General features: G+C 50.9%; 1 protein-coding gene across 2 annotated transcripts in view; it reads left to right on the forward strand.

Annotated features, from left to right (window-relative positions):
* Positions 1–26,499, forward strand: part of Ptpn11 (protein tyrosine phosphatase, non-receptor type 11) — a 59,499-nt gene extending 33,000 nt beyond the window's left edge. The window contains exons 7-16 of one of the 2 annotated variants that reach the window (NM_001177593.1): positions 876–972; positions 3,652–3,731; positions 3,823–3,981; positions 7,226–7,357; positions 11,225–11,391; positions 12,245–12,312; positions 12,744–12,895; positions 19,778–19,890; positions 22,275–22,365; positions 22,953–26,499. In NM_001177593.1, the coding sequence (NP_001171064.1) occupies positions 876–972; positions 3,652–3,731; positions 3,823–3,981; positions 7,226–7,357; positions 11,225–11,391; positions 12,245–12,312; positions 12,744–12,895; positions 19,778–19,890; positions 22,275–22,344 (1,038 nt within the window). In that variant the 3' untranslated portion in view covers positions 22,345–22,365; positions 22,953–26,499. The remainder of the gene's footprint in view (positions 1–875; positions 973–3,651; positions 3,732–3,822; positions 3,982–7,225; positions 7,358–11,224; positions 11,392–12,244; positions 12,313–12,743; positions 12,896–19,777; positions 19,891–22,274; positions 22,366–22,952) is intronic. The other variant, NM_013088.2, reaches the window with a different exon arrangement.
* Positions 26,500–27,625: the final 1,126 nt, after the last annotated feature.

Raw genomic sequence — 27,625 nt, forward strand, 5'->3', positions numbered from 1 at the left:
CAAAGCAGCAAAAGGAAACAGGCTGAATCAGTGAAACAGACAGAAAAAGAAGGCCAGGCTTACTGAACTTCGTATCCATGTTTCCTTCCTGGTGTGTTTGCTGCTGCTGTTGGCGGTACCCTGGTCAGTGTAAGTGTGTGGCTTACATCCTGTTCTGGGAGTGAGGCTCACTGCGACCATCTTTCCAGGTGTTAAATAGTCTGTAGACCGACTCCACAGAGTGTCAGAGCCAGAGTTCTGTGCGACTGGATAGAATTTTGTTGTTCTTCTCTCCCTCTCTCCTTCCCTCCTTCCCTCTCTCCCTCTCTCCTCAGTTCTTTTCCAAAGTTGCAGGGTGGCCCAGGCTGCCCTATCCTGTGATCTACCGTCTTGGGCACTGGAGAGGTGCTGCGTGCACCCGGGTGGGTCCTCATGGTTAGGATCAGGCTCTCCTGCTGGCACAGGTCCCTGTGAGCACTGCTGTTAGGAGGCTGAGCTGTGGGCATAGGTGCTCTTGTCCCCATGGCCCTGACTCCAGTTCCACAAGCAGACGAGGGCCAGGCTGGCTACTTCTCTTTCCTCATCCTTTTCCTTGCCCTTCTTTCTCTCTTATCTCTCTTTTCTTCCCCTCATCTCCACCCCCCACCCCGTCACTTTTTATATCTAAGTTTACTTTTTGCATTTGTTGATTTGCTTGTGTGTGTATGTGTGTATGTGTGCGTGCACGCGTGGATGCTCAAGGACAGCATTCAGAAGTTCTTGTCTTTCACGTGTGGTCTGTGGGGACTGAACTCAGGTCGTCAGAAGTGCAGCAGGCGCCCTTACCCATGATCCATTTCACGTCCCTCTTTTGGGCACATCTGATACATGATAAAATTGACTTTCTCTGTTTCTAGACTCTACAGCAACAGGAATGCAAACTTCTCTACAGCCGAAAAGAAGGACAGAGACAAGAAAATAAAAACAAAAATAGATACAAAAACATCCTGCCCTGTGAGTATCAATCTCCTGCCTCAGTAGCAGTCACTGCGCGGGGGTCACATGCTGGCTAACATAACCAGCCGCCATGGGACTGACACCCTCCCAACGCCAGAGTAGGAGGCTCTCTGTGGTGTTTCCTGGTCTTTGTACACGTAACAACCCTGGGGCTCGTGTGACTCAGAGTCAGACTCAGGCACGCGCCTCAGAGTCTGAGAGCTGTGGCTTTGTTCCTCTTGACAAGTCTAAGAGGTAGGGCCTCTCTCTCCTCTGGGCCTTTGTTTCCCACTTGGAGAAAGGAGAACCCACAGGGCTCATCACCTTCTGCTGGCCCAGCTCCTGCGACAAGGAAGGGACCATGTGAACAAAGCTGGGTCCCCTGTAATGTACACGTGGTGGCAGGGAGCAGGGCCTTCAGTGAGGACGCCATCACCACACAGGTTGGAGCTCACTCTACTGTTGCACATTTGGTATGACCTAATCTGGAACCAGGGAGACACAAAGCAGGGCGCTTTGTCTTGTCTCGGAGTGTGGGGAAATTGAACGGCAGGTCTCACTCTCAGGGTGAGCATTCTGCTGCTGTGCTGTGTCATCCCCAGCTGGTGTGTGTGTGTGTGTGTGTGTGTGTGTGTGTGTGTGTGTGTGTGTGTGTATCATGTGTTCATGTTTACTAGTGTGTGGATACATGTGCATGCCTGTGGAGTCCATCCCCACCCTTTTTTCTGTTTTCTTGTTCACTAATTAGTTAGTGTGTGCCTTCGGGTTCACATACACTTGTATGTGGAGTCCAGAAGACGGCCTTGGGCATTGCTCCTCAGCTGCCATCTACTTTGCTTTTTGAGACAGGAACTCGCCTGTGAGGCTAGGGTAGCTTGTCAGAGAGCCTGGGAATCTGCCTGACTGCGTTTTGCTGGGATTGGGCTCAGATGTATGTGCTGCAATGGCCAGCTTTTAAAAGTGGGTTTTGAGGATCAAACCCAGTTCTTCGTGCTTACAGGGCAAAAACATAGAGACTGAAGCTATATATCCAGCCCTCTTTCTGCCTTTTATTTTGAGAAAGGGTTTCATGAGCTTACCCAGGCTGGCCTTGAATTTACCTGATAATAGGCAGGTCTTGCACTTACCGTGCTCCTGTCTCCGCCTCTTAAGTATCTGGGATGGCAGATAGGCACCACGGGGCCCAACTGAAGTAGGTGTTGCACGCCCCCCCCCCCCCCCGCCCCATTTTATGTGCGTGTGTTTTGCCTGTGCGCATGCGCACCACTTGCGTGACAGCAGGCATTCTTGCTACGCTCATCTCACCAGCTCATGTAGCAATGTTGCCAGTGGGAGAAGTGGACACTTGAGCCCTAAGGGCAGAGTTCTTGCCACCTCAGGGTGGGCTGTGCAGGGTGCTGCATGGGGGAAAGGGAGCACTCAGAATTTCAGCCTCTGCTGTAAGGTGTGCTTACGTGTATACGTGGTTCACGTAGAGGCTCTGAATGCAGAGGCTTGCTGCTGGATGCTGGAGCAGAGCTGGGGAGCATTGGCCTTAGGGTTCAACTGGTCAAAGATGCCGTGTATCTGTGTGTGTGTGTGTGCGTGTGTGTGTGTGTGTGTGTGTCACGTGGCTGTCTGACTTGTATAGGTAAGCATGGGAGGGTGAGGAGGCATCACTCTCATGAGAAAAGCAAACTTGAGTTTGCAGAGAATCAAGAGGAGCTGAAGAGGAGTCCTGGGGCCTTGGAGGATCAAATTCTTTTTGTTCTTAAATTTTCCCCCTCAGAACTCCACTGGCTCTCAGGTAAGGTGCAGCTGAGGAGAAGCTGGAGGGAACAACTGCTTACCACTTCCCAGATGACCTGCCTGGTGCTGTGTCAGCCATCAGTCACATGTGTCCTCTGAGCCTTCTTCTTCTTTAATAGTGGTGGTTGAATCCAGGGCTACATCACCAGCCCTTTCTTAAAAACTTTTTCCTTTTCTTTTTTTTTCTTTTTGTTATCTTTTTTTTTTTTTTTTTGAGACAGTTTCCTAAGTTGCCCAGGTAGGCTTTGAACTTATAGTTCTCCTGTTTCGTCCTTCTGTGTAGCCAGGATTCCAGGCCTGCACCATCCTGTGAGGTACACGTCTTATTTCTTTAGAGATGGGATGAGATGAGGCAGAACATCAAAATTCTCTCCATGAAACACATCCAGCCCTGCTGCTGATTCCCATTGTAAACTATGTCGCTTTTGATAGAGCACTCAGAAGTTTACACCGATAATATGTTTTCATACAGAATTAAGATAACTCATACTTTATGAATCTTGTCTTACAGATACTAAATTTTACTCTTCCTCCTTTAAGAAACCAGCTGGGATATAGCTCAGTAGCACACTGTTTGCCTAGCATGTGCAAGGCTCTGGGTTCAGTCCCTATCTTCGTCACTGAAAGGGAAAAACCTTTTGGGTCGAAATAATTCTGGATCCATAAGACGTTACAAAGACAGCATAGAAGGCTCCCACACCCAGTGGCAGCCATGAGTCCCGTACCCTCAGTGTCACCAAGACAGGGATTACTGAGAATGCTCAGTGGCACTCCTGTCCTGGGCGGGCTGCTCATGTGCTGACTGGAGGTTTGGTGTTGTGGAGGACTCACTGTTAGACTGGCCTGGCCTGAGCGCAGCTGGCTTCCGCTGAAGCTCTGAGGACTGACAGCTGTGCTCTTTCTCCTCAGTTGATCATACCAGGGTTGTCCTGCACGATGGGGATCCCAACGAGCCAGTTTCTGATTACATCAATGCCAACATCATCATGGTAAGCTTGACTTTTGCTGTGTTCTCTGCCCATCTTTATACCCATGACACCATCTTTCAAATGCTTGAAGGCTTTTCTTCCTAATTTCTAGCCTGAATTTGAAACCAAGTGCAACAATTCAAAACCCAAAAAGAGTTACATTGCCACTCAAGGCTGCCTGCAGAACACGGTGAATGACTTCTGGCGGATGGTGTTCCAGGAGAACTCTCGAGTCATTGTCATGACCACAAAGGAAGTGGAGAGAGGGAAGGTACACACTGATCTTCTCTCACCTCCCCCCCCCCCCCCCCCCAAGCTATGGGCTCTGTGTGCTTGGATGTGTTTCTGGATGGTGGTGGTGTATGGCTTTAATCCCAGCACTCAGAATGAAGAAACAGGCAGATCTCTGAGTTCGAGGCCAGCCTGGTCTACAGAGTGAGTTCCAAGACAGCCAGGGCTACACAGAGAAACCCTGTCTCAGAAAACAAATAAACAACAAAATATTGAATGTGTCAGGTGGGTCTGGCTGACCCCCTGGAAAAACAGACTTGACTGGATTTGTCTCAGTGTATGTATTTATTTGCCTCCTCCTCCTCCTCTTCTCTGACTGTTTTTAAAGACACAGTGTCTTATAGTTCAGCCTAGCCTTGAGCTCTGTATAGGAAAGCCTGGTGTTTAAAGGGACCCCTTAGTGCTCCTGCCTTTCAGTGCTGGGATGCAGGTGAGCACCTATGGGTCCAGCGTGCTGTTCAGTGCTTTCTGATTGGAGCTCATGGAGTGCTGTGGAATCATGGATTCTTTTAGTTACTGTTTGCTTCTGACTTTTAAAACCTAGGTCCCACTTCTCTCAGTGCCACTCGAGGAGCCATACAGAAGGCTGCTCAGTGCCACTCCCCTAGCCCTAGCTACATGGTGGAGTCTTGTCCGTTCTCTTTCCCTCTGTCTGAGCCAGGACATGTCCTTCGTGGAGTGTGTGCTCGTTCCCAGGCCTGACTGGTGCATGTTCATGGCAGGCTTTGCTTGGGAGTTTTAATATTTTCTGTCCCCTGACATGATTTTTCTGTTTTGATCACAGGACTGTGTTTATAGTCACTGTTTTAACATCCAGATGTGCTAATTCTGTTGTTCGTATCATATGCTTTCTTCTGCAGATTAGGTAAGGTGGTGTTACCCTGCTGGGTCCAGAGGCAGAAGGAGAAGAGGGAGGGACCTATAGGAACAGAGTACATTGATGCCACAGTGTCACCCACACTACACTCCTGTGGAGGTTGCAGCCGCCTTTGTCCCACCCGTCCACTCTAGCATGGAGACCCTGCTGTCACTGACGTGAACTCTCCTGCACTGGCTCGCCCCAGGCTGTGCTTCCCACAGTAGCTCCTCCATTCTGCCTCTCGGTGCGACTTGATAGACAGCTCGTGTCTTCCATTGCCAGTACACGTTGGCCTGTAGCCCGTCGTCTGTCTGTGGTTGTGCTCAGCTGAATGAACAGTCTTGTTCCTGTCTTTAATTCTTCACAGGCCTATGCTTGATTGGATGTGGAGGATTGTTGTATCAACCACCTAGCCATCCTCTGTCGTCCTACCCCACACTCCAGCCTCATAGCCTTGAGCTGAGCTCCCTACTTCCTTAGGAACCTGCAGGTTCCCAGAGTTCTCAGTATGTCACATCTCCAGGAAAGCAGGCGGCTTCTTGAAAGACTGTGCTGCCTTTGCATCATTCCAAAGTGAAATCAGCTTATAGGGTTTTAACATCTGGGTTTTATCTGTGTTCTGGTTAGAGGTTTTGCATGGATATCCTCTATTCCTTTATATAAAAATTGAGTGCAGTCTTACATATAGAAGCTATCAGAGACAGATGGGACTCTTGGTAGTTCAATCTGGCAGCCGAGAGGCAAGTTATGGTGCACAGTTTGGTTGGCGTACTTCTGCATGCCTTCAGGTGTCCTGAGTTCCTGGGCTCTGCCCAGTTCCCGCTTCCTGCTTGATGGAGATGTCAGAGGAATTGGGTCAGCCACCATTGGAGGTACAGTTGGAAACTCCAGAGCAGAAAGACTATGCAGGATGGGCCTGGGCCTGTGCTCAGTTCCAGTCCTCACCTCCTCTACCCAGTCTCCCATGTCACCCTGGGAGTGCACACAGTAGCCTTGGAGTCTCTTGGTAGCCTTGGTTTACAGCCCGTGTCCCTCACTGCACAGAAGGAAACCCAGACTGTGGCAGCTCTCCTACGTAGTAGCCCTGCAAACACGCACAGAACTGGGCAGAGGGTTGCAGGTGTTGACTCAGCTAAAATGTCCCTTTTCAAGATGATTTTGTGTTCTCTGTTGAGGTCTCTGTAGTGACCAGAGAAATCCTCCGACTTGATTGGCCAGAAAACAGTACCGTTACATTGGCAATGATAGAAATCCAACTAGGCTGTTAAACACAGAGGAAGAGATCACACCATCAGCTGCTCCTTCTGCCATGCTCCCTCACTGCTCTGTAGCTAGCGGTCCTCGTTTTTCATCACCTGTAAGGTGCTCTATTCTGGTTCCTTGCTGCTGTTCACTTGGGTGGTTTTAGAAAGTGGGTGTCTGGGGTGACTGCTTCCGGGAAGACAAACAGAGCATGCTCTGTCTTGGGCTCCTCAAAGGTACATGGTGGAACTGTTCCTCAGCTGGACAAGACCTCTTTCCTTTTTGTCACTGTTACTGTCTTCCTCAGCTGCCTGCCCTGTTGTTTGTTTGGTTTGAGACAAGGTCTTGCTATATAATTCTGACTGGCCTGTTACTACACAGAGCAGCCCAGACTTACACTTGACGTGATTCTCCTGCCTCTGCCTTCAGGGACTACAAGTGTGCACACTCAGCTTTCAGTCTGCCTTTCAGGATCCCACTATACAACTGTGGTTGGCCTGGCCTGGAACTTGCTGTGTAGACCAGGTTGGCCCTGAGCTCACAGAGACCTGCCAGTCTCTGCTTCCCAAAACTAGTAATGGTGCGTGCTTGTCCCATCTGTTCCTGAAACCAGCAGCCATTGCAGACTGTTTTCTCAGTTCTGGGAAGCAGCTGTGGCCCATGTCAGATGAGCCTGGATGTAGAGAAAGCAGCTGGCTCAGACCCTGGCTGCCACTCTGAGTGAGCTGCTCACACTTGGGTCAGAGAAATCACGGCACCGGTGATAGGACAATGGCAGCCATCTGCCCATCCCCAGAGTCCCACCTTCTATCCCCTCAGAGTGACTGGTGGAGTGCTGGGATTGCAAGTTCTGCTTGCCTGGGGACATCTTTGCCTGTTTCTTCCTCAGAGCTGAATAAGCAGGTGTTGGCTCTGCTTTGGGGCTGGGCCCAGCCGATGAGGCCAGCCTGTCTTCCTTCCCTGTGGCCGCCTATTTGCATTCTTCTGTTGTGGGCCTTCTAGAGGACGAGGCAGGCCTGGACCCTGCTGCTGTCACCAGGAGGCCTGGGAAGACAGGACCTTCATTGCGGACCCGGGCTCTCACGAGGGTTGGATGTTAACTGACTCCTTCTGCTTCCTGCAGAGCAAGTGTGTCAAGTACTGGCCTGATGAGTGTGCACTCAAAGAGTATGGCGTCATGCGTGTGAGGAACGTCAGAGAAAGTGCTGCGCATGACTACACCTTACGAGAACTCAAACTCTCTAAGGTCGGACAAGTAAGTATATTGTCGGATTCTAAACACCGAGTAGCTGCCCATGGTTTGCAGTCATTGTGGTGCTCCGCCCACATTTCAGCCTTTGTCCTGTGTCCTGTCACTCACTGATTGAGTGCCATTGGGTGCCTCATAGATGCTGGGCCCAGCCTGGCACTACCGTGCCTTGTGAGCAAGAAAGGCACAGGCCCTGCCTTCACAGAGCCTGGAGAGGTGGGGTAAGGGTAACCACCAGCTTCCTGGCCTTCAGCTCTTGTGATTTCAAGAGTGACTGGGACATGAGACAGGTTAGGGAGGGAGGGCTTCTGAGAGGTGACACTTGCCGAGTTGCCAACCAGAGGGGCCATGCGTGCAGGCAGAACAGGCTCCAAGTAGGAGGAGCAGCAGCTGTCCCAGGCCCATCTGTGATCAAGGTTAGTGCCGTAGCTCTCTTCCCTGGCTGTGGCTCAGGTCAGCCCTGAAGGGGCTAACTCCAAAACAGAACAGGGTTCGGTGTGGAGTCATTTTGTGTGTTAAGAAAAGCCACGTTTGATTTCTTTGGGGACTCCTAGATGAAGAAACCACTATTGTCCTCATGGATTAAGGCCAGCTACGCTGAGAAGCCCTGCACTCAGATAGCAATGCCCTGAGTGAGTGGGGCACTCCCGGTGGAGTGAGCTGGACTTCCGAGTGGCCTTCTGGGCTCTGGAGTTGTTTGAGCTGCATACTGATATCCTGACTGCAGGAATGGGGTACTGGGCAGGAGAGCTTGGGGAGGGTGTTGCAGAAGTACTCTTGGGTTAGGTCTTGTTGGAAATAGCTTTAAAAATTAATAAATTAATTATTACTTACAATACTTAGTAATGTTATAAATAAGATGATTATTATTACTACCACTACTATTACTTTGAGATAGGGTTTCACTATGTATCCCTGACTGGCCTGGAACTGGGTACAGAGACAAGCCGGGCTCAAATTCACTGATATCCTCCTGCCTCTGACTTCTTTTTTTTTTTTTTTTTTTTTTTTTTCTTTTCTTTTTTTCGGGGCTGGGGATTGAACCCAGGACCTTGCACTTCCTAGGCAAGCGCTCTACCACTGAGCCAGATCCCCAACTCCTGGCTCTGACTTCTTAGTCCTGGGATTAAAGGTGTGTGTCGCCATGACTGTCTGAGTATTTTTATTTTATTTTGATTATCTGGCTGGCCTGGAACTTGTACATAGACCAGGATAGCCTCAAACTCACAGAGATTCACCTGCCTCTCTCTCCAGTGTGTTGGAATTAAAGGCATGCCCCCAATGCCTGACTCCTGAGTATTGAAGTTTATTTATTCAGTTGTACATTTACCGTGGGTGTGTGTGTGTGTGTGTGTGTGTACGTGCATGCGTGTATGCATGCACAGGTTAGAGGGCCATCTGTGGGAACTAGTTCTCTCTGCCATGTGGTTGGGGATGTTGTATTACGAGCTCTGAGCTTTGTCCACCGTTTGGAACTTGTCTCAATTCTTGTGCCCAGTGAGCATGTATACAGCTGTGATCTGGAGGTCTCTGCAGCCCGAGGAATGGGATATTCCTCCTGGCCATGAGGCCTACCAGGAGGTCTCTGTTGGTCCAGGCCTTTGGCCTGCTCTCCATGTCTTCAGCAGTGGTCTCTCCTGCTGTACTTACTCCTTTGCTTGGGAATGGAATGGAAGCAGTGACTGTTGGGCCTCTGGAAAGGGATTTGCAGGGGGTCAGGACAGTTAGGCTATTGGAGGGAAAGGAGACAGACTAGAGGTGTCTCAGAGCTTGAGTCTGAGTGGACAGCGTTGTTGTGGCCAGTGTGAGAAGCCAGAGCAGACTGCTGTGTGCATGCATTGAGCATCCTGTTGATCAGGCCTCTCCATCGGCTGTCAGGAGTTCTGAGGGCACGTATGTTTCTAGCACTGTGCTGCTTGCTGGGGACAGACAGCACCGGTGCTGTCTCCGCTCTCTTGGGTTGCACTACACTGTCCAGATGACTTTGAACCACATGCCCTGATGTGTCACTGCAGAGTGCAGTTAGGGCCGAGCCCAAGGTGCAGTGTGGTGAGGATGGGTGGGAGAGGAATGGATGCTTACCTTGTGACCAGGCAGCCACAGCGGGCGCTGAGCACTCACCCTCTGACCCTCAGCATGGAGGGGTGAGGCTGGTGCAGGGAGAGCTTAGGACCAGTTGGAGGCTGTCTAGAGTGGTGAGGGGAGATGGTGGGGATTGGCCTGGGGTGGTGGTGGTGGTGGTGGTGGCAGGAGAGCTGGACAGCAGAGGCTGCCTTGGGATCCTTGTAGAGGAAGTGATAGGTTGGGTGGTAGTGAGCACAGGATGACCCTGTAGCCCCCAGACTTGCAGAGTAGGCTGCATGAGGGACAGCAGGGATTCTGTGGGAATTCTTTGAGCCATGGAAGTGCAGATATCAGGGAGGCTGGGCAGAGGGCTGTGACCCAGTGTGCCATGAGTGGGCTGGGTCCAGCCACAGCTTTCTCCTGTAGTGCTGGGAGCGGGAGGAACAGAGCCTGGGGCTGATGGTGAGCAGAAAGGATCTGTCCGAGTGCTCTCTGAGGGGTGTGTACATGGTGAGGGCGAGCCACGGGAGGTGTGCCTCTTGGCATACCTGTGGAGGTCAGAGGACAGCTTTCAGGAGCTGGTTCTCGTCTGCCGTGAGGTTTTCGAGGATAGCACTGGCCTGGTCAGGTTTGGTGGCAGGTGTTTTACCTGCTGAGCTGCCTTGCCAGTCCCCTCGTGACACCTCACGACTTGCCAGTGCTCCGAGCAGCGCTCCTCGGGGGAGTGACAGTGCTGTGTGGCTTGTCTCTGGGGACACAGAATGCTGCAGGCCTTGCTCCATCTTGTCATGGTGGCACGAGGCCAGCATGGGTCCCTCCGGCTCCCGCCTGGCCATGGCAAATCACCCGCTGCACAGCACTGATGAGCAGCGATGCCCTGGCTAAGAAGGGGTGCTGCCATGCAGCGCGTCCATGCGTGTTCGCTCTCTCTCGCTGACCTGTCTGTGACTCACGAAACTGCCTGGGTTTCAGGTCACGTAGTGACAACAAAGCTAGTTTTCCATGTCATCAGTTATTTAGACGCAGGTAGCACACAGGAGATTTTGTTTTAATCGCAGTAAGAGTCCTTGGATGTAAGGAGGTTCACCAGTGTTGGCTGGTATTGAAGTCTCCCTCCCTCTGAGAGCCCTGCCTTTCCCTTCTCTCCCCCTCACACCTTCTGCCCTTCCTGCCGTCTCTTCTTCCTTTCCTTTCTTCTGGACCAGCTTTGAGCTTCTGTGGCCGAAATGGTCCTGGTGCCTCTGTCTGTTGATCCCTGGGCCTTGTCACTAAGATCAGCCAGTATATTCTCAGTCCCCACCATTACTTCCTGTTAGCTGAGAGAGCCCGTTGTTCAGCTCCTTTAGTCCCTGTGTGAGAAACAGTTCTTTGCAAATGCATTTGGGGGTCGAGTTTGTAGCGGTGACTATAGTAAGGGTCTGCCTGGGATTTGAACCCAGGTCTCACCATCTAATTCACAAAGTCCATCTTCTGGCTGTGACGGGTGTGGGTGCCTGCGTGAGGCCTTGAGGGCAAGGGTCCCTCATGGCCTCTGAACATGAGTGCTGTCTGACTGAGGAAGTCAGGGAATATGGCCGGCTCCGATGACTCAGGGCTGTGTCTTGGCTACATTTTGCCAGCACAAATTGCCTAACCTGGATGTCTTACATCACCTGACAGGCAGATGCTCCTTCCAGGCTGACCCATTAATTCTCAGAGAAGCACTCTTGGGGCCAGAGAATGGGTTTCCATTCTGGAAGGTGCTAAGAAAGCTCAGCGGCCACGATTCCTCAGCCTTTGGTTTATTTAATTCTGTTCTGGCTTTTCTTGGCTCTACTCCAGGGAAACACAGAGAGAACCGTCTGGCAGTACCACTTTCGGACCTGGCCAGACCACGGTGTGCCTAGTGACCCTGGAGGTGTGCTGGACTTCCTGGAGGAGGTCCACCACAAGCAGGAGAGCATCGTGGATGCAGGCCCTGTCGTGGTTCACTGCAGGTGACAGCCAGCTTGGTTTCCTTTAATAGTTTCTTTAACTTAGGGGTGCGGGAGTCACATGTTCTCCGTGGAGATGTGACTCGCCGTTCCCAGCACTGTGCATGCTGCTCATTCAGAGGCCGTCCCTTCTCACATAGGCCTTTGTGGAGGCTGCCCCAGGGCCACCACAGCAGAGTGTCTGGTTATGAGGGATGCTTTGGTTTCTTCATTCGCATTCATATGCGGAGCCAGTCCAGAAATGGGTGAAGCTTTCCTCGTCGGTCACTTTTTGTTGTTATTTTGAGATAGGATTTCACTGTGTGGTCCAGGTTGACCACTGCCTCTGCCTCCAGAATGTTGCGGTACTGTTCCCGTTTTTTGTTTTTTGGTTTTTTTTTGTCTTTTTAAAACCACCATAAATGTGGGTTTTGCAGCTAGGTTTTGGCTATTTAAGAAAGAAACGGACACACATTTCTTCCTCTGAATATCTGCTGTGGCCTTTGATACAGGAAGCCACAAGTCTGTGGGCAAGTATCTAAGCCCAGAAGAGCCATAATTTGTCCAACTGTTTTCAAGTAAAACTTGTATGAAACTTGGGGGTAGATATAGGATGCCACGTGTTGTTCAGGGCCTCCAGGCTCAGCACTGTGCACCTCATGACAAAACCTCCCCTTGCACCCCCTCCCTAGCCTCAGAGGCATCGTCCCCCCAGACACTCCCTAGAGGCTTACGCCAGGACTTCCCCCATCGACAGGCAGGGGAGGTGATATGTAACTGTTTCTAGACACATCTTGTAGACACAGAACAGAGCCTGTAGGCATTGATAACTTGCTTCTGAGTGAGACTTCCCTGCTCTTTACTCTTCTGCCTGCAGTGCTGGGATTGGCCGGACAGGAACGTTCATTGTGATTGATATCCTTATTGACATCATCCGAGAGAAAGGTAGGTCATCTGGAGGACAAGAAGCCGCAGTTCCTGTTTCTAGTTTGTGACAGGAGAGTGCCAAGAAAAATAGTCAGGGAGAGAGGGTTTGCAGGAGAAAGAAACAGTCGTGGAAATCCAGATGAGATCCACTTTCAATGAACTTTGCTCTAAAACAGTGTCCTAGCTCTGTCTCTCTCCTGTTACCTGCCACTCATCCCCTCACCTGTGGGGTGGCATTCTCGGGAAGGGAGGGGCTTCTGACCTACTCACTTTGTCCCAGCATTTCTGGCATTGTTGTGAGCGTTGGCTCAGTAGTCCTGCCCTACAGCTGCATGCATGGCTGGTGCTGAGGGAAGGGCAAGCTGTGCCTTTCCTGCTATGGAGTCCAGTGCCCAGAGGCTCACCCTAGCCCTGTGTGCTCCTGTGGCTCCACGGTCTGTGTTTTGCAGGTGTGGACTGTGACATCGACGTTCCTAAAACCATTCAGATGGTACGGTCCCAGAGGTCAGGGATGGTCCAGACAGAAGCACAGTACCGGTTCATCTACATGGCCGTCCAGCACTACATAGAGACGCTGCAACGCAGGATCGAGGAGGAGCAGGTATGGAGTGGGAGCTCACACGTGGGCTCAGCTCCTGTCCAGGCTCCTGGACTTGTGCTCTTAGCGCCAGAGCATGGGGTCTCTTCACTGGGGAAATGTTAACAGTTGGCCTCCCTGGAAGCTGTGTCACCATCCACTGCCTCCCAGTTCAGGGAGTGTGGAGCCATCATCATGAGCTGGCAAGGCTCTGCCACCCACAAAGGAAGCAACTTTTACATGCTAGGCTTAGAGCTCAGGGCCTACAGTTTCCAGCCCGACTCAGCTTTGCTCTAGGCTGATGTATCCTGATTCCGTCTTGTAAAATGAATGCCTTATTTTTAATAGAGCATGGCAGTTTGAGCCACTAATTTGGCTGCATTGAAACAGTGAATTTCAATTTTAATAAGCTCTGCATAATGAAGAGTGTGCAGTTGGAGCCTTTCCATGTGAGGCTATTCAGAACAGACACAAAGCCCAGTCAATTAGGGTGTGCCAAGTGAAGGGAGATGAAGGGAGACGTTCTCCTGGGGAGCCTCTCTTGTCCCCTCCAAACGCTGTTGTGCTACAGCAGATGGGTGCTCTCTAAACACCAACCATGGCTGTCCTTTTTATTGCTGTTGCTTTCCAAAAAGCCCAGGAGAGGGGACGTGGTGCGTGTCACAGTGTGCCAGGCTGTCTCTTAATGAGTAGCTTTCAAAAAAAAAAAAAAAAAAAGTGATCATCTGGTTGTGTAGCCCTGGCTGGCCCTGAAACTCAATATGTAGATCAGGCTGGCCTTGAACTCAGAGATGCACCTGCTCTGGCTCCCAAATGCGAGATTGAAGGTGTGCGCCACGATACTGGCCTGGAAGAATAGAGAGAGCTTGAGAGCCAGAGGGAAGGCCCCTCCTGAGTTTAGGTACAAAGACACCGTGTAGAGTGGCAAAAACATGTTGAGAAACCGGGTGTACACAGATACTGAGGTCACATGATTGATTGACAAGCCACCCATCCCCAACTTTAGTTTTTTAAATATGAATTCAACATAAACAAATTTTTGGTGGTGTCAAAGAGCAAACCCAGGGCCTCATGCAAGCTACATCAGAACTCTGCCGCCGAGCTGCACCTGAGCCCCATGCACACTAAGTTAGCGCTGCACTGTTGACTTGCACCTCTGCACCTCCGAGTGTAAGGCTACCCTGAAGGTCTTCTACACATGTCCTCCAGCTACACTTAATTGGGACCATTCCTAGTTTATACTCAGAGAATAAACTTAAAGAGGCAGCCCATGGTTGCTTAGCCTGGCCAGGAGCGATTCAGGAGACCCTGTCATCTGGCAGGGAGAAGCCCTGTTTCACTTGGGCTGTATTTGTGTTAGAATTGAAGGACTTTGGCTGCTCCTCACGCCTTTTACTTGGTGCCTTGTTATTACTGTGCAGTCCTCCCTTCGATAAGACTACTAAGATTGAGTCTATAAGTTGGGCTTAGGAAATAATTTGGGAAAAAATAAAACTTACTAACTTGGTTGACTGGGGGGAAGGAGTGTTTACTGATGGGGACACAAAGCATGTGTTTTGATCACTTACATGTTAGCAAGTGAGCGTGCCTGCTGATCCCACCTGAAGAATGCTAGCTTGCACTCACTCATCATTCATTCATTCATTCATTCACTCACCCATTCATTCATACATGCACTCATTCATTCAGCTAATCTATTTTTAATACTAGCATGTGTTAGCACTGGGTAATTGTATTAACTCTGATTTTGGGATATGGAACTTAGGTGCTTAAAAATAAATACAGGACGGGTGTGGTGTGGTGTGGTGTGGTGTGGTGTGGTGTGGTGTGGTCTGGTGTGGTGGAGCACACCTTTAAGCTCAGCATCTAGAGATGAGACTGGTCTTTATGAATTCAAGGTCAGCCTCGTTTACATAGTGTGTTCTAGGACAGCCAGAGTTACACAGTGAGGCCTGTCTCAGAAATAAACATACGTTTCTGTACATACATGGCTTGGACTGGGGTGAGCTCCCTTGGTACAGTACTTGTCTAATACACACAGAGCCATGGGCTGGCTCCACGTAAACCTGAAGTGTTGGCATGTGGCTGGAATCTTAGCCCTTGAGAGGTTGAGACAGAGGAGTGAGAAATGCAGAGTTATCCTTTGCTGTGTATTGAGTTCCAGGTCAGTGTGAGCTATATAGACATTGTTGCAAAAACAATAAAACAATGAAAAAGAAAACTACCACTGCACACAGTCAGCTGCACACAGAACAATCAACACCCCCTCCCTGCTTATTTTTAAATATAGCTTGAAATGCGTATGAGCCTGTGTTTGTGTGGAAGGAGGAGGGCCTTGGAGCCCTTGGACCAGGATGTGTGCTGCCCAGTGTCGCTGGTGGGACCTGAGCTTTTCTCTGCAGAAACACTTTGTACCCTGAACCGCTCCACTGCGGCTCCAGCCCAAGCCCGGCAGACTCCTGAATTAAGCAACAGGACAAAATTCATTTAGGATAATGAATTATTTCAAAATGCAGTAATTTTCCAACTTGGGATGAGTTAAGCCCTTTGGGAGTAAAAGAATTTGCTAAAGAAGGTGAAGAAAAACAAGAAAGTGGCAGTTGGGTGGAGAACCGTGGGAAAGGAAGGGGAGAGAGACAGAGAGACAAAGACAGACAAAACACACACACTTGCCAGCAAGAAAGAGATACACAGACAGGCGAACAGAGGACAGGACAGAGCACTGTGGGGACAGTCAGTCCTGGGCCACTTGCTTATTAAGAGTGCCTCTTCTGCTTGTTCTTTCAAGACAGGGTTTCTCTGTGTAGCCCTGGCTATCCTGGAGCTCACTCTGTAGATTAGGCTAGCCTCAAACTCACAGAGATCTGCTTACCTCTGCCCACGCAGTGCTGGGATTAGAGGTGTGCACCGCCAGTGCCCAGCTGAAAGGAATGTTTGTAAGCTACACACATCCGGGCCTCTCTGCTTCTGAGTGTATTGGTGCATGATTTACAAAAGGATGTTCTGTTACATAGTCACGATACGGTTACCAAGTTGAGGAGGCGAACTGAAAGCTCTGTGTAATCTACAGGTCAGGGCTGGAGCATTGCCCGGGATGAGCGCCCTTACCAGGGTCCATCCCAGGACTACACACAAGCTTGCCAGGCATGTCTAAACACTTGTGTAGCCTGAGTACTTGGAAGCTGAGGCAGGAAGACTGGGAATTCCAGTCTGGCCTGAGCTATGTTAGACCTTCCCTTGATAAAAACACAATCAAACAAGAAATCAAACATATGTCTTGGAGAGATAGCTCAGAGTTAAGGATACACTGTTTTTGTAGAGGACCCGAGTTCAGTTCCCAGCACTCCACCTTCAAGGGATTACACACACACACACACACACACACACACACACACACACACACACACACACCCTCACCCTCGTTCTGGCTTCCTCAGGCACCTGTCCTCATGTGCACACACAGACGTACACGTGACTCAGAGCTGAAGTAGCCTGCACTCACACTCAGATTTCTCCAGCCTGTCTTGCTGGTGGTCAGGGTCACATGGCACGCACAGCATTCCGTTTCTTTCCTGTTTTCATCTGGAATAGTTTTGTATGTCACGCTATTGCTCTTGCTCCATGGTTGGGACATTCCAGAGGGCTGTCGTTACACCCTGTAGCCGAGGAGACCCCGGCGTGCTGTGCCTGCCTGCCCTTCTGCACCGCGTCAGCGCCTCATTGCTAACTGGGTTGATCCAAGTCAGCCAGGTCAGCTCTGCCTCGTGGAGAAGATGATGGTTAGGTTTCCTCACAGGGAAGTTAGGATCAAGGCCAGCTGGGCACGGTGGCACAGGCCTTTAATCCCAGTACAGCAGAGGCAGGGGGATTTCTGTGAGTTCTGGGCCAGTCAGAGCTACATGGTGAGACCCTGCCTCAAAACAAAAGTCCTGTGACTGTGTATTGAAAGTGCCCCGAGTATTTCGTGTGTGGAAATGCGGGGGGATGGTTGTCATGGTTAGTGGGTTAGTGAGCCCAGCACCCCGCAGCCCACTTCTTTCTGTGTGTGCTGAGATTTGGGGTCTCTTCTCAGCAGCGATCAAGTTTGTCCCACCATGTCCAGTCCAGTGCTGAGCACGAGGCCTCCAGTGTCATGGAAGATGCTGTGTCTGAGGATGCGAACTGTGATCAGTGTCTCCTGTCCCTGACAGCCCCGCCCTTAGCACAGTTTCTAGAAGTCTAGGGGTGCTCGGCTTTCTGCGTCTGGTGTTTCTCATTCAGCTTGACGGTCTTCAGGGTCACCCGTGCCTTTTTTTTTTTTTTTAAGATTTATTTATTATATATAAGCACACTGTAGCTGTCTTCAGACACACCAGAAGAGGGCATCAGATCCCATTACAGATGGTTGTGAGCCACCATGTGGTTGCTGGGATTTGAACTCAGGACCTCTGGAAGAACAGTCAGTGCTCTTAACCACTGAGCCATCTCTCCAGTCCCCCGCCCCATGTCTTCTTTGCGCACGTGTATGTGTGAGTGTGTGAGTGTGTGTGTGCAGTTGCTTCCTCCTCTCCCTCTCTCCCTCCCTCTTTCCCTCCCTCCCTCTTTCCCTCCACATCCTTGTGGGTTGGGAAATGGGAACAGACAGAAGCAGACTCCTTTGCTTTCAGTTTCTATCCAAGCCCTGCACCTAGGGGCCCACTTCTGTTTAATGGGTCACATGTCAGACGTTCCAGTAGCTTCCCAAATGCACCCACCTATGGGGACTTTTCCCCTTTGGGCTGGTACAGGACCTTGCGAAGGAGTCATACACTGCTCTGTGGACACTGTGGGCAGGGGGAAGCAGAGGGGTGGTATAAAATGACCCCAATTTCAGAGGGAACCCTACCTCCTGTGGAATGGTGGGGCCAGGCTTGGGCAATTGGAGGGGTAACTGATAATAGTTTGAGCAGGGTGGGAGGCAGAATGGGGAGAGGCAGAAGCAGTAAGAGTACCTGATGGGATGTGGAGGGAGGGAGTCATGGTGTTCAGAAAGGAGTCAGGCCAGGGCTCTTGGCTCAGAGGCAGCTTGTCTGCACAGTTAGGAAAGGTCAGAGGATTCCCCATGGAGGATGCATCAGTGCGGTCTTAGCCTCTTGCCCCTGCACATCAGGTGCCCATGGATGAGTCTAAGCACGCAGGCTCAGTCAGGGGGTTTCTGAGGGAGGCACTCCCCTCACCTGTGAGTGAAATAGAACCTCATCCCCTCAAGGCAGCCACAGCACTGGGACCAGCTAACCTGACGGTCTTCCTAAATGAATGCACGACTCTGAGCTGCTGCTTCTTGGGCTGCTCTCACTGTTCAGATAGTTCCTGCTGGCCACGTTAATTGCCCCTCCCCAGAAAACACTGGTCACTGTGCAGAAATAAGTGGTTTTGGTTTCCAAGAAGTGAGGGAGAAATGGGTGGTTGCTGTCAGTTGAGAGAATGACATCACTGTTGTGCAGGAAGAGAGTTGTGCAGATCCACTGGGCAGCATGGTTCAACCATGCCGACAGCTTTGCTAGCAGGGGAGCTTCTCCCTCCTTTTGCTCCAGTTCCTTTTGTGGGTCCCCCTCCCCCTTATCCTTTGCTCTTTCCTCCCCACCTTTCTGCCCTTCCAGTTTCAGTCTCAGAGATGGGATTTAAAACAAGGTCTCTTTCTTCTATAATATTTATCTTATTTATAATTATGTGTCTGTGTGTGTCTATGTGCACACAAACACAGGTGCCTGTGAAGGGAGAGGTGTCAGATCTCCTCTAGCTGGGGTTAAAGCTGGCCAGGTGTGAGCTATCATATGTAGGTGCTGGGACTTGAACCCTGGTCCTCTGTAAGAGCAGCATGAGCTCTTAACTGCTGTTTTATCTCTAGCCCAGAGATGAGGTTAGAATCCTGTTCCTCCTGCCTCCTCCTGGGTGCTGTGATCATGGATGTGCAGTGCCCTCTCCTCGCTGCTTCATCTTCCAGAATGGAAGGCATCCAGAGTGAAGAGAGAGTGGCCACTGAAGAGTCCCACTTTGATCGGATTTGTTGCCTTTGGCCTGGGAGCACATCCATGAATGGTGCTCAGTGGTCCTTGCCACCTTGCATAGTGTGTCCATCTCTCCGCATCCAAGGGGACTTAGTCTTAGACATGAAGCCTGTAGGCTCTCCTGTCCCATGTATAAAGGGCTTGGCTTTGTAGAGAACCTACTCACTCCTCCTGTGGTCTTCATGTAGCCGGGCAGGCCTTGAACTTAGGGTGAGTGTGCGCGTGCTCAGTACAAATGCATTGTCAACGGATATTCAGTGCATGGAGAGCGGACTCGACAGGGCTCTTCTCTGCTCTCTACACGGGTGTGGCATGTGTGAGCGCTCACACCTCTCACACACGCAAGCACATGGTGGGATGAGATTACTTTCCTGTTGATTTGCTCTGCTGGTTTCCTTGCCCCACCATTTCATCTTCGGATGCGGAGGTCTTTTCTGAGGTATATAGGAGGTAGGTTGGAGGGTTGGGGGAGTGTCTCACTGGCTCAACACATGCCCAACATGGTACAAGGGCTCTGGGTGCCATCGCCAATATGCTAAATAAATAAAGTGCATTATTGTGCCTTCCACCCCTGCACACGGTGATTAGAGCTCGTGCAGTAGGAGGAAGGCCTCTGGTCTGCATCAGTGGGCAGTTCCTGCATCCCTCCGGCTTCTGGGTCTCCTAGGGATGTGTTCACAGCGCATTCCTCCTGCAGGTGCTGGGCCGGCCGGCCGGGAGCTCCTGACAGTTTGGTCAACATGTTAGTGTTCATAAGAGTCTAGTCTGTCCATCTGTCTGTCTCTCTCTCGTTTCCTTTGATGAAATAGCCTTCTATTCCTGTGTTTTTCTAAAAGTCGAGTCCACAGTCCTTCTTACTTGTATTTTTTCCCACTTTCAGAAAAGCAAAAGGAAAGGACATGAATATACCAATATTAAGTATTCCCTGGTGGACCAGACAAGTGGCGATCAGAGTCCCCTGCCACCTTGCACCCCAACGCCACCCTGTGCGGAGTAAGTATTGATGTTGGCGTTATAGCTCTGGTCAAAGCTTGCTGTCTGTATTCCTCTCTCATGCTTGCTTGCTACCCACTGATGGTACATGGGGCGGTCAGGCGCAGGGGATCTCTAGGGACTGTGGACGATGTCTCAGCAGGGTTTCCAGGCCCCTAACCAGGAGGCCTGTGCTGGGCCCTCCAGGACCCTGTGGGGCCCTAAGCATGCTAGGAAGGGTTCTCTGGGAAAATCGCGTTTTCCTTTTGCAGTTAGCATTATTTCAGAGGCAATGCTGTCCTTACAGTGTGTTCTGACTCTGAGTAAGAATAAGTAAGTTCTATATTTATGCGTGGACAGGACTATGATCTACCAATAAGAGTTTTTAAACCAAAGGTCAGAAAGCCAGAGCCTACAGGCCTAGCTTTGCTCTTGTAAAGGAGTTCTTCTTTCCGACAGACAGACAGACAGACAGACAGACAGACCCCTCAAAACCCAGCAAGGTGACAGTTGCACAGGGGCAGCCATCCTAGTGGGAGATGGCGGGCCATTACGAATGGGCATCCTGCAAAGGAAGCAGCAGGCGGCTTAGGGACAGGACACGGCGCAAAGCTCTTCCCACACACCACGCAGTGCCAGAAGGGGGTGCAGTGCTGCTGAAGACAGATTGTTTTTAAGGAGCGGCTGCTGCGTGGCGCTGCTTCAAGCTCATTGCTTCAGCCCACAGGGCAGCTTGCCCCAGACTGCAGCCAGAGCCGTAAGAGCACGCTGCCTGCTGACCTTGCAGCTTGGAGAATGAATACCTCTCCTGGAAGCACTCAGATCTCAGGGAAGGTTTTGTTCCAGAGGCATTCAACATGATGCCATCTTAATGGTTTGTGCATCTTTGACAGGAAACTGACATTTCCAGAGTGTGAGTTGAACTAGAGACACACCCAGAAGCAGAAAGGGCCCAGGCTCTGTCAGTCAGACCCCAAGAGGGACTGAACTTAGCTCCTGGTGCTCACTGGTTTTTCACTGACACAGCACTGTGAGAACTCACCAGTATGGTGGCTCGGAGAGCTCGGGTGGTACAGTATTGAACCAGCAGCGTGGCTGCGCCTGTCTACACGTCATCCTTGTGTCTGTTAGTCTGCTTATAGCTCTTGAGGTCAGTGTCCTTAGGCCACTTTGGGGTAAAACACCCCAGTCCTCTGAGCTGGTGCTTTGTAGCCGGCTACTGAAGACTCCCGGGAGAAGCAGGACTCCAGTAGAAACCACATTCACATTCCAGGAAACCCAGGTCCCTGCATTTTAAGTGACAGTTTCCAGGGGTGTTTGGCCAGGTTAGGATTGAAGTCTACTGTGACCTCTTTCCTTCACTCTGCTCCTCCTGTCACCCCAGTGCTTGATGTCTGTAAGAGCCCAGACTTACATGTCTCCACCCCTCATGCAACCTGGGAAAGGAAAACCCCAAGGCATAGCACACAGAGGGACTCTCTGGCCAGTAGAGTCATCACACGTTGGTTCTTTCCAGAAGGGCCTTGCAAGCTCTTGGGTTAAAGTAAAACACACAGGGCAGTATTTGTTAGCCAGTCACGTGGCTAGCAGCTGTGCTGTCTGTACCACAAGGTTGCTCTCTGCCCTAACATTTACTTTTACTTTCCCCTGGAATCCCACTTGTTTGCTTCTGCTGTGGGCTTTTAAAGCCCCGCTGACTTTAATATTGGCTCTACACAGCTCTGATAGATAGCAGATAGAGGCCTGTGTTTACATTCTCTCTCTGTTAAACACAGAAATGAAATCATGTGGGAAGGGTGTTCTCTCCTGAGTCACCTTCCCTCCTCCTGCTCTGTTCTGCCCCAGCAGGCTGACTGGTGATACTGGTGTCTTAAATCGATAGCTATAGTAACCTGCTGGGGAGCAGCACCTCACGCTACTCACACTACTGGGTGAGCACCCTTCCTACAAAGCTCACCAGTGACTGACAGGCAATCTGCCTTCGTGCTGTCCCATGAGGGATGCACACCTGAGATCCTAGGCCCCAGGGCTGCTCAGAGATCCTATCCTTTTGTCCCACACAGCTGGCTAATAGCCTTCTTTACAGAAGGAGACTAGGCCTTTGGGTGCTTTTAGTTCTTCATCCAAGGCTCTAAGGGTGACTGGAGCCCTCACTTGTGATGCCTCTGTGGAAATGGCCACAGTTCCTGTCTTTTGTGCACCTACTCCTTCACTGCCCTCCAAGCTGCCTTCCCTCCATTCACACTCTGGAAGACAGGACTCAGGGCCTCTGCTGATTTTCCAAATTCATAATAGTCTGTGTCTGATGTCCATTTTGAGAGCCAGCTCCTGGGTGAGAAGGGGTCAGTCTTGGCCTAGCTGGACATGGCAGTCAGGTAAGTGTCTTCCTTCTTGTGTGTCTACAGAATGCGGGAGGACAGCGCTCGAGTCTATGAGAACGTGGGCCTCATGCAGCAGCAGAGGAGTTTCAGATGAGCTTCGGGTGGCAGCGCGCAGGTATGACACCAGTCTCTCCCTGGGGCCGGCCACAGTGGTCCAGACAGGCAGGCGACTTGTTCGTGCCAGAGCAAGACGTCCTGTGATTGAGTCGTGCAAACCAGCCTTTCTCTTTGCCTTGCCCCTCTCCAGGCCGGGTTTGGTTTACAGTTCATTAAGTCAGATCAGTTAACTGCATGGGATGGAGCTGGCACAGCAGTTGACAGGGATGGAGTGGACTTGGGTGGTACATGCCCTGTTGTTTGTGACCTCTTGGCATCAACAGCAGGGATGCCTCTGAGGACGTGGGGTCCCAGGCTCCCCTGGCTTTTTTGATTTAGTCATTTCTCTGTGAGATGCCTCCCTGTCTTTTGTGGTAAGTTAGAAACACACAGAATGGTATCACACATGGAAATGTCTGTCAGTGACAGAGTAGCTCAACAGAAAGCATTTATTCAGCATGCGTGTGCATGTGTGTGTGTGTGTGCACATGCGTGTGTGTGTGTGACATGCTAGTTTCAGTGCCCAGCATCTCCCAAAGAAGGTGTAAAGCTTCCCATGCTTTTAGATGTGTGCTCTCTAAAAGTTGTAACTTGTTTCTTTCTCAGATGTGAACTTTCACCCCTTCCCTAAAATGTCAAGAATAGACGAGAAAGTTTCCAGGACCCGTGTTCAGAAGCTCGCCGGGGTTGACTGACTGCCTTTTGAGAAGCGAAGTTTGGAACCATTTGAAAGAGCACGTGCCTAATTGGCACCTCCTTTCCTCAGCTAAGGAGAAACTGCTCTGCGTTGTCGACAGTGCTATTGTCATGGAATTGGTTTTGAATTGTGAAGCAGCTAAATTGTGCTCTGTATTTTCTACATTGTGGGACTCAAATTCTAGTCACGGGCAGGATTTTGTTTGTTTCTTTTTATGACCTTAACAGACCTGTTAAGACCTGATTTTTTTTTTTTTTCTTCCTTTCTCTTTGAGGAGTTATGGGCTCCTTGTAAGAAGAAAGGATTTAGGGAACTTCAGGCACAGCCTCCCCCAAAATCATTGTTCATCTTGCTGCCCTTCATGGGGCTCCCAGTGCCCTGGCTGGTGGCTGCTTAGGGTCCCTCATCATCACAGAGACTCACTGTTTAGTTCCAGGGACCCCAGGGACTGGGAGGGTTGCATCTGGCGAGGGCCTCTGACTGTGCCACACTGGATGGGGGACATGAAGGTGGCCTCTCGTTTATGGCCTGAGCCCACCACACCTTGAGCAGCCCCTTAGCATCTCTCTGTCAACACCATGGCACTGGGGATCCTGTGCTTCCTGCAGATACGTGTTGGGGCACATTCAACACAGACTGACCTGGTCAAGGACAGTTCACGTTTGGTGGCTTCTTTTCTTTAGTGAAATGACCGTTCAGTCATTGTATTAGAGGGTCAAGGGATAGGGATAGGAAGTCATGGTTCAAAGGCCCTGGGAACTGGCGTGTGAGAAGTCTTTCCTCTGAAGATGGCTCCTTGGCTTCAGGTGTGGACAGTGAAGCTGTTCTGGGAAAAGCCACCATGTTGTCTGTGTACTGGAGTATTGGTAAGATCCCTGGGTGAGCAGTATTTGGTCCTCACTTGCCCCCCACCCCCATTCTTCAGTACAGCAAGTCTGACCTGGGTTTCATGAGCCCCTCTGTCCTGTGAGGGTCACTTGGGAAGTTGGCAACATGGTCAAGACACTGGGCTTCTGTTTTAATGTGGTGTTTTCCACGTCTCTTCTCCTGGGTGTCTGTGTAGACAGATGGCTGGGTCCTTAATGTGTCCCCCAAGTTGCAAAGGCAGAAGTGGCCAGGCCTTCTTCAGACTCAGGCCTGGAGCGAGCATGACTTTTTCCGTGGCTGCTATGAGAGAATCAGGCTCAGCCCAAGGTGTGGAGTGGTGGTCCCATGCTCTGGGGCCACCAGTCTGTCAGATAGCCCCAGCCCGTGCCATAGAAGCAAGTGGCTGTAGTTAGCAAGAGCCCAGGCTGCTTATAGTAGCTGGTGTAAACTGTGTGTCAGATGAGAAATGTACAGCAGGCCTTCTAGAAGCTTCTGAGTCAGCTTTTCTGTCACCACATGTGTGCTGTACCATGCCCCTGAAGACTTGGTGAGTGAGTAGATGGGAGCTCATTCTCCGGCGCCTTGGCTGAGGGTGAAGTGGGGCAGTCTTGGCCAGGCCTCCTGTCAGTTCCAGTCAGATGCTTTTGCCCTAGCCAAACAGCAGGATCTGCTAATGTTCTGCCGTAAGTGCCTTCTCCAGAGCTGTCCCTCTGCCCGAGTGTTGATCCTCGAGAGCACGTCTCGACGAGAGCTTCCAGATTCGATGCTCATGACCAAGCACTGGCACAGGCTCCACCTGCACTCTTCTTGCTTCAGTTCCTGAAAGGAAGGACTGGACCTGCCCTGCAGCTGCCCTTTCTGGGGCCTCCTACTCCCTGGTAGCCTGAGGTAGTTGGGGAGCACAGGGGCCACCATTTCCTTAGAGCATGTGCATCCATCCTTGTCCTTCTCCGCTGAATTCAGTTGCTTCAGAGCACACCGTGGCCTGGCCGGAATGTGGAGACTGCTGTCTTCTCGGCGAGCCCGCAATGAAATCAGTCAGTGTTCACAGCCGGGTCCCAGATCCCATTCTTTATAGCACATTGTCACAGTGAACTATGTTGGGTTGTTGCTAATATCAAGACTCTGGACTTGGAGGGCAGAGTTTATCACCAGCACACAGAGGTTAGCTGAGCAGCTGTTCTACTGAGCTAACATTTCTACCTGCAGCTTGAGATCCTGGAGCAGAGAGACCTGTGGTTGGCCCGTGTTCAGCACAGCAAGTGGTTTCCTTCGGATTCCCTCCTAGAATCCAGTCAGTGGCCATCCTCCCGGGTCTGTCAGTGTGATGGAAGGTGGTCGCAGGGTCTCAGGAGGGCGCTCTGTGTGTTGGTGTGTTGTGGAGTCTGGAAAGAGGAGGTGTGGATTTGAAACAGTGGGGTGAAAGTTGCACAGGTGGTTCATGAGCAAGTCATGGCACAGGGCCAGCACTGAGCAGACGACATGTGACACACATGGTCCCCTCACTGCTGAGCCTTTTAAATTAGAAGCATAGGATTTTGTACTTGGGGAGGGGTGGGGTGGGGAGATTGTCTAGCACATGGCCTTGGTTTCTAGAAAGCTTCACTTGAGAGTATTAATGCTTGTCACACGGTGTGCGGCCTTCCTGATGCCCCAGGCTGCCTCTGCCATTGCAGTTGGTGCCTTTCTAATGGGAAACTGGGGCTGGGAAACAGTACCGCCAGCAGCTCAGAGGTGCTCAGCATTGTTTCCAGGGGTTTGCTGGGGGTTCAAGAGAGCATGAGTCCTGTTTTCCTGCAACAGGACCGAGGTAGGTGCACTCGGGAGGGAAACACACAGGTAGAAGTGTGGGCTCTGCTCCTGTTGATTGTCTGGGGACATTTTACATCGTTTCAGATGCCTGTCATAGGGTCTGCGCTAGCCTACCGTTTTGTTGAATCTCTTCCCCTTCTTGGAAAGAAACTCCCGAGTAGAGTTTACTGCATCTCCCATCGCTAGCAGCTCTGCTCTTGCAGAGTTTTCGGGACACAGCAAAGCAGAGAGCAGCTCCTGTCGGTGCTGTAGAACCTGGCTGTGCATCAAAGTAGTTTGACAACTTCCCCTCCTAAACTTCAATCATGGGATTAATAATATACCTGTTTATTTATGACCTAATTGTGACTCTTATTACTAAAAGCTAGTGGGAAAGGCCCATCCAAGAAGCTAGTGACTAGACTCACGCTTAGCTTTCCCACAGCATAGGAAGCATCAGGCAGAGTATTAAAGAAATATAATATTTTACTGATAAACCTGTCCTTTAAAAGGAACGTGTTTTGGGTGTCATCATTTTGGTGTGAATCATGTAAGTGTTGGCTGTTTGCTGTGTATTACACTTTAGTGTCAGGAGACGCACTCAGCGGGCTTCTGCCCACGCATATCGTGTAGTCTGCGGATTTTTAAGCGACATTAACAGAATAGTTTGTGTAGAGAAACCTCAAGCTGTTGCCTCCCCACCTGCGTCATGAGTGTATGTGCATCCGGGTATCATCAGAGGCAGTGTATTTGTGAGCTGTCTGGAACTAAAAGTGAGAATAAAACCATTTTCTTGTATCACAGTGTTTGTCATTTGCTCTGCTGTCACATCTCGGGGGTGGTGGGAAGAAGTGCGGTGGCAGCTCAGGTGGCCCGTCAGCCCAGGAGTGCCTCAGGCACTGTGCACAGCAGTGAGTGGCCTGGCACGCAGGGGACAGGTAGCAGGTCTGGCTGGAAGGACTCAGGAGTGAAAAAAGACCCAAACCGGTCACTGTGGGAATGACGGGGAAACAGGTTTGGCCGAGTAGTGTTTAGGTGCACGTCAAGGGACAGCACTACCCTTGGGGACATTGGTGGTCCCTGCACAAGTCATGTTCAAGCAAAAGTTTGGTCTGTATCACCGAGCCACCCCAACTTCTCACTGAGGTATTCCAGGCAGGCTTCCTACTGCGAGCCATGGCCTCCAGCTCTCGGCCACCTTCCTCTGACCACAGCATGTACCGGACGGAAAGAAACCGTTTACCAAACACTGAAGTAGGTGCTTCTTAGTTCTCTGTTGGGAAGGAAGGCATTGGGGTACTTACACTATAAAATGCCATGGGTCTTAGGGTCTAGCCCAAGCATATCATAAAAGTGATATGATCTACCCAGTCATTTCGCTCTCCAGAAAACACAGATCGCCTTTTAAATGCCAGGCTCTGAGCCATGCCAGACAGGAAAACAAAACCCCAAACCACCTGACATGGTGCCGGTCAGCCAGGAGAAACATCCCCATATCCCCCACCCACCCACCCACCCAGAGGGCAGGTCAGAGGTTATTAATGGGATGTTCCTACTGAAGGTGCCTGACAGGGCCGAGACCTCACGGGGTGAGGAAGGAAGAGGAGCCAGGCCACCTCAGTGCAAGGCCTCTCCGTGCCTTAGTTCACATCCTCCTGAGATCTTGGGCTGTACATGGAGGGCCGTGGTAAGATCGTTATAGTCGCTGTTAAAGAGCCTACTGGTGTTGTGCCTCTCCAAGATGGGCAGGTGAATGTAGTCCCTTCCCAATGGAGTCACAAGTAATACCTGCTCCCGTCTCATACAGTTCCAGTGGCAAACTAAAGTACAAATTCATCTGAGCTCTGGGTGGCCGATGAATTTACTGGGCACCTTACAGAGTGTGGGTGAGGGGTGACCGGCAATGTGGGTGGTACCCTAGCAG

This window comes from Rattus norvegicus, chromosome 12, assembly GCF_036323735.1.
Source record: "Rattus norvegicus strain BN/NHsdMcwi chromosome 12, GRCr8, whole genome shotgun sequence".
In the NCBI taxonomy this organism is placed as follows: Eukaryota; Metazoa; Chordata; class Mammalia; order Rodentia; family Muridae; genus Rattus; species Rattus norvegicus.